The sequence below is a fragment of the Halichoeres trimaculatus genome, unplaced genomic scaffold (genome assembly GCF_033239565.1).
Source record: "Halichoeres trimaculatus isolate MK-OKI-2021-1 unplaced genomic scaffold, fHalTri1.1 fHalTri1_scaffold_22, whole genome shotgun sequence".
NCBI lineage: Eukaryota > Metazoa > Chordata > Actinopteri > Labriformes > Labridae > Halichoeres > Halichoeres trimaculatus.
The window spans coordinates 10,780,619-10,787,488 of record NW_027437200.1 but is presented as its reverse complement, the minus strand read 5'-3'; the positions used below and the strand labels follow the sequence as shown (position 1 = coordinate 10,787,488).

General features: G+C 39.5%; 1 protein-coding gene and 1 non-coding gene across 2 annotated transcripts in view; both read left to right on the top strand.

Annotated features, from left to right (window-relative positions):
* The first annotated feature begins 299 nt into the window (after positions 1–299).
* zanl (zonadhesin, like) overlaps positions 300–6,870 on the top strand; it is a 54,911-nt gene continuing 48,340 nt past the window's right edge. The window contains exons 1-3 of the mRNA XM_074662332.1: positions 300–372; positions 1,439–1,500; positions 1,848–1,861. Coding sequence (XP_074518433.1) covers positions 300–372; positions 1,439–1,500; positions 1,848–1,861 — 149 coding nt within the window. The remainder of the gene's footprint in view (positions 373–1,438; positions 1,501–1,847; positions 1,862–6,870) is intronic.
* On the top strand, positions 6,392–6,465 carry trnat-agu (transfer RNA threonine (anticodon AGU)). Its single transcript has one exon. It is a non-coding gene; the product is annotated as a tRNA-Thr (tRNA).

Here is a 6,870-nt window from a genome sequence, read left to right as displayed (position 1 = left end):
GTGGAAACGTGGCTTTTGAATTAAGACTTCTTCTTTTCTTAGACACTAAACAATTGGGGTTTTCTTACTCCACTGGCAAAGTTTCATCTTTAAAAACATTTCAGAAGTTATTCTTGTCTTCAAATATCTTGAAATGAGACATTTTCCTGGACTTTTTGGTGATTGTGGCTCAGATTCAGTCTAATGAGATGTTTTTTTGCAGTGTAAGGTCTTGGTTAGATTTGGTGTTTAGATCTGATCCCTGTCTTTCAGAAGAGGTCAGAAACGTGCTGTGAAGTCTACGCCAAGTCCAACCCGACATGAGGTCTGCAGCTCACCAGGATCCTGGAAACCAGGATGACTGGATGACCATCAGGGAGAGGAAAGAGTCAGGTCAGCAGCTCTGCAGACCGACACCAACAACCTGGAGTTATATAATCCTCAGAGAGCAGCTTCAAACAGGATGTTCAGTCTGATTTAACCACAGAGAGAAAAGACTAAACCACCTTTGTTGTTTACCTGAGTGACTGTGCGTGTGTGTATGTGAGAGAGAGTGTGTGTGAGTAAGTGGGCGAGGTCATGCTCAGACAGACTGAATGTGCAGACAGAGGAATCAAACCCTTTCATGCACACACTTGTGTTCAATAAAAGTAAGAATTCCCTCTGTTACATAAGCTGCTGACCATCAGATTACACACACACACACACACACACACACACACACACACACACACACACACACACACACACACACACACACACACACACACACACACAGGCATCCTCAAAGGCATGCAAGCAAGCACACACACATGATGTTTAAACAAAGCAACACACAGTCTAAACAAAGCAACACACACTCACACACAGTCTAAACACTCTGTATCTGCCTCCATCACACACGGCTCATTACAACACACACATACAAACACTAGCTCACTTCTCCACTGAAGCACAGGTCTGGACTTCTTTCTCCAGGATCCACCCTGAGCTCTGTGTCTGTGACCTGGTGTTGCACAAACGACGCTCCCTGCATCTGAAACATTTATCATAAACAGTGAAAACGTGTTTGTGCATGCACACTCCCTGCAGGTCGGGGATCAACCAATGAATTTATGATTAATGTTGCACATGCATACAGTTGCACTCTAACTCCTAGGGGCTTGGTTCATAGTGTCTCAGTGTGCAGAGAGTTTACAGCAGCTGAGCTGAAGTCAAAAGCTTTAGCTAACATGCACCAACGTGCTGTCTGGCTTCATGAACTACATTAATGACTTCCTGAAGTTTTAATGAGAGCAGCTCACTCCCTGCAGTCTGCAGGTTGAGACGACTGACCTGGAAACAAAGAGGACTCGGTGCAGAAGGAGCTGCTGCAGACTGAGTCTGTTCAGGGTTTGGTTTGAACTCATTTAAATCCGTCTCCTTCGTTCTTGTCGTTCCTGGCTTTGTGTTCTCTCAGGTTCTTCACCTGCAGAGTCTGACTCAGCGTCTGTGAGGATGGTTTCTGTGCCGCCCCTCAGGGTGTGTGAGTCAGTGTTTGTGAGAGGAGTGAGCCCCCATGACCCAGATTCTGATAACATTTTATCGATTCCTGTCAGAGACACAGGAAATGTCTGAACAACAAGACCCAACAGAGGGCGGAGAGACTGTGACCTTTGACCCAGAGGACTGAGACCATGGCAGAACCACAAAAACTTTATCAGGATCATTTTCAGCCACAAACTTGCCGCTGATGGAGGTTTTGCTGCTGTTAAAGTGTTTCCAGCAGCAGATCTTTGTTTGCAGTCTCAGCCCACCCCCTCATCACCCCTTTCTGGTTTATCTCAGAAAAACTCTGAGGATGATCAGATAATTTCTTATCTCTGCAGGTGGATGCTGGGAGGTGATGAGGGTAGAAGAATGAGTCTATTTTCAAGTAAAGGGAGAGGTCAATTGGCTTGAACAGACCAACAAACCCTGAAACAGTTAGTAACAGTGCTTCACAGAGAACCTGTCTGAACTGGCATTTCACTATTTCTACTCCAAATTCCTGAGTTTAGATTTAATTTTATGGCACAAGTTTTTAAGACCTATCAAATGAGTGAAGTCTTAAAAAGTGTAGGAGTGTGAGACAGTTTGCTTCTGTATGTTTCTGTCCCAGTAAAGGTACTTTACCACTGCAGCAACGTTCTCCAAGAACCAGGAACCTTAAGAGGAAGTTTGTGCAGTTCAAGGCAAGAATCAGGATCCAAAATTAGTTCATCCAGCAGGGCTGTTTCAAGAAGTAGATCATTTACAAAATTTGGACCCTAGTTCCTACAGTCTCAACACACTTTGTTTTTCAAACAGTAGTTCCTGGGGAAAGTTTACTGTCCTCCTCTGCTCTGTGGGATTAATGCAGGCCCTTTATTGTTTCTCCACACACTGCAAAAAACTGAAATCTTATCAAGTGTTTTTGTCTTATTCTAAGTAAATATTGTCTTATTATGCTCGATATGAGCCATGAACTTATCAGTCCAGAAAAAAATGTCTTGTTTTAAGTTATTTAAAGACAAAGATTAGATCTTAACTGCTTGTTATAAGTATAAAATGTTGATGGAAAAAGAAAAAAATGCTCAAAAATTTGCTTAAAACTGGAATAATGTCTCAATACAACTGAATTTTCTTTTATTTCATTGGCAGTTTTTCTTTTTCTTTTTCTACTTTTTACAAGCAACTTGGACCTCATTTTCTTTCTTGAAAAACTTGAAACAAGACATTTCCTGGACTTTTCAGGTGAATGTAGCTTATATCAAGTCGGAAAAAGGCATTTTCTACGGAAAGTTAGACAAAAATCTTGATGATATTTCATTTTTTGCAGTGTACGTCACTTGAGTGATTTTCCTTGTTGGAAACAGACACACAATAAGCCACAGGATCCATGTAGTTCCTTGAAGGGGAGTTCATGGGACTGAGATTTCAAGGTATTTAAAGCACCTCATGTGCTTTCCAGCTTTTTCTTTGTTTCAGAGCCAGGTGCTCGGCTGTTTTTGAAAGTTTGAATGTTCTTTAGATCTTACCTTCTTTCAACCTTTTTAACCCTCCTCTCTGTGTCTCTCTGTCTTTTCTTTGCATTGACCTAATTTTCCACATTTCCAGTAAACTGGTCTCTGTAGCACAATCTCCCCTCCCCTCTGTTCTTCCATATGATGTTGCATGCTGTCCTTAATAACACATAAAGAGCAGAGCCCTGCAGTGACTCACTCCCACAGCTCAGTGATGAATGAGTCCGTCTCTGTCCTCTGCAGGCTGGTTCAATCCCTCAGAGTCTCTAGTTCAGGTCCACCTGAACCCTGAGCTCATTCTTCCTCTCACATGTTCACAGAGAGGCTCCACAAACCCTGCTGGCTGCCAGTAAATGATTACAACAGACACACAGAGAGAGACAGAGCTGTGTTTAATAAGAACAGCACACACACAGTGTGTGTGTATGTTTCCTCTTGGTTGAAGTGTGAGTGTGAACTCAGCCCACAGCGTCATTACTCAACAGAGCGCTCCTGTTCTCTGAGGAAAACCTGAGAGTCACAGAGAGCTCCTTCAAACTATAGTTTCTCCTCAGAGGATGTTTCTTTAGGAGGTTTCCTCTGACACAAACTCTCTCCGACTCTCTGATCTGTTCACACAAACACACACACACACACACACACACACACAGAGGAAGAGGAGGACAGAGAGTCGATCCAGCTGTGTGCCTCACACTCCTACTGTACAACAAGTCATAACATCAGTGTGTGACTAACACCTGAAACAACCCTCACCATCCAGAGAACATAACTGCTTACATAACTCTGAATAAAAGGTTTAACTTTGACTCAGGTTATATCAGAGTTGATGTTAATCTCTTCCTCCGTGCTGAATCGACTCCTCCTGCTGGATGACCTGACTCCGCTTTTTAGAAGAAGAGGAGCGAGTGATGATGGAGAAGTGGGTCACACTGTAATGGAAAGATGAATCATACACTTTAATGTCTTCTACATGTCTCTGTTTCACACCACAAATGATTTTACACAACAGCAAGTAAAAGACAAGAATGTGAAATATTTCAAACAAGTTGTCACATTTTCCAAACATTACACAACCCCAAGTCTGCACGCAATGAAAATATTGATCTGATGGTTTTCAAATAAGTCTTGTACAGAGGCAGCATATCAAATGTTGACACTGAAAAGCAAAAGTTTCTCTTTTAAACTGACCTAGACTTGATGGTCCAGGCAGCTCTGCATCAAAAACAGTCATGACTCTGTAGTGGAGATCACTGCATTATAAACAGACATTTAACTCTTCCAGCCCACACAGTGACTCGATGCTGGGGAAGAATTTCTGTTCTGACTATATAAGTTTAAACTTTGTCTCTGAAGTCTGGACGAGTCTTCATCTCTATGTTTGGGAAACTTCTACCAAACCAAGCCCGTTTCTTCATACCAGGGGTGTGTCCAGCGAGGAGGCACCGGTTCCTTTGAAATTTGCAGCAACACTTACGTAATACAGAGAAGAAATTATGTAATTACAGCCAGCACACATCAGAGGAAAGTCCTTAAAGTTTTTGTTTGAACTCAGTTTCTTTTTAAAAGCGTTTACGTTGGCCCCCAAAATACCCTCCTCTGTTGTTTGATTTAAACGTTGTCTCATAGTTTCCCTTACTCAGAGTGAAATCAAACAGTGACAGATCGACAGGAAAGTGAATAACATGCAATCTGCAGAAGCTTCAGCTTTCCTGCAGAGAGGATTGAGGATGTATGATGTTAGCTGACTGTATCTTATCTTAAACTCACACAGCCTCTTTCCTCTCTGCTTCATTCAGCCCTGACTCTCCGATTTACACATCTGGATACGTCAGAGCTCTTCTCAGAAATGCTCAGGGAGAATGTGATCCAAACGGAAGGTATCATATGATAGCCTACTTCTTTTGTGTCAAGGATACACCATTGCAAAAAGTAAATATATTATTTAAGCAACAGAAAGAAGGAATAGATACGTTGAGATTTATTCATTTCCAGTTTTATCTATATATGATTGGTTCTGATATTGATATGGTGTTTTTATACAAAGCTTTTCTTTTTTGCTGTATTATCCAGTTTATGTAATACACTTTATTGTTTTGCTTTTATAGAGCTTGTGTTATACTTCAATTTAGTGCAGTAAGTTTGCAAGAGTCAAAGCAAGAATATCTTTCTAAACAAAAGCAACAGTAAGGAGTTTTTATCACGCATAATAAAATTGATGAAATTTCCTTTTCATCTCACTTTATGACCTACAAAAGCAAAAAGGACGATCAGCAACATGATTTTGAATCTAAATGTTGGAAAACATGATCTCAGGATGTTCCAAGACAGGATCAGATATTAGCAGCCTAAAGCCAGCATATAAAGGAACACATCAGAACAACAACAACACCAGCAACGACACAGGTCTGAGGGTCTGAACACATACACATACTGTATAAGGAGATGGTGAAATAAATGGGAAGAGGTGTCAGGCTGAGTCAGCAGGTTGGACTGTGACCGTATGAACAGAGAATGAACAGGAAGTGACCCCAGTGTGTGGTCAGAGGGGAGGTCTGTGGTTACTGACAGGAAGTAACTCATGGAAAATGAAAGTTACACACAGAAGGAAAAATGCACGTGTAACTTCTATTAATAGAACTATAAGGAATGTTCTAAAGACTGAATATTTGTACCATCTGTAACCTCGGAGTCATCAAGGGCTTTCTCTGCTGCAATCTGGATTCAATTCAGCTGAAATGATTGATGTCCTTTCATTTCTGCTTCCAGGGAGAGAGCGTTCAGAGTGGATTGTGTAAGGTTGGCTTTTTTACACTTACGCAACTTTATGATTGATAACATATTTATTCAGAAAAAACATGCCAAGGATAGTCTGAACTGAGATTTATTTAGCCGCATTAATATATTTTATACATAAATAAATAATTCATTTCTTGTTGTCAGAAAGGGAAGGTTCTGCCTAAAATAAGAGGATAAGCTGAACATTGATATATCATGCAGTTCAGAGGGTCATAGTCAAAACCTGCGGACTCAATGTTTCTGGATTAGATAAAGTGTCGTTGCAAATATTCCATAAAGAATATATTTTTCTGAACTTGCATTGGGTTGTTGATTCTTTGTCTTGTTTTGCTAAACCCAATTAGGTTGAACAAAACTAGGCCTTTTGTTGGCTAGATGGAGGGAATCGTTCATATATGTTTTTAGTATTTTTGACTCCTTTTTTTTTTCAATGAAAACGTGACTCTTTGGTTAATTTCTTCATTAAAAATACTGCTATATAACCGTAATTACTAATAAATCGCTGTTTTGAAGTTGATCTGTTCATCCAAATAGGAAAATAAATACATAACGCATAGATTCTTTTTGGATAATACCACGACTGGCAGACAGATGGCGCCGTGGCTTAGTTGGTTAAAGCGCCTGTCTAGTAAACAGGAGATCCTGGGTTCGAATCCCAGCGGTGCCTTTTAGCTACTAAATGAAATATTTGCATACAGGACGGACTTTAAATGTGACCAATCCATAGACTGTATAAAAGGCTACATCATCATGTAGATTAAAAAAAAAGAAAGTAAGAAAAAAGTTAAAATGATAAATGGTAAAATCACATAAATACAGTTAAATAATAATAATTAAAAAAAAAAAAATCAGATTTTATAAATAAGAAATAGAATAAGTCCAAAACCATAAATAATAAAGAAAAGAGATTGATTAAGCTTTTTTTAAATGGTTAAAAAAATAAATGAAATAAAATAAAAGCAATGAATAATTTATTTATTTATTCATGTACTTTATTTCTAAGTCTAAGTATTTATTTAATTATTTACTCAATTTTTTCTGCATTCATTTTTTTATTTATTTATTTATACAT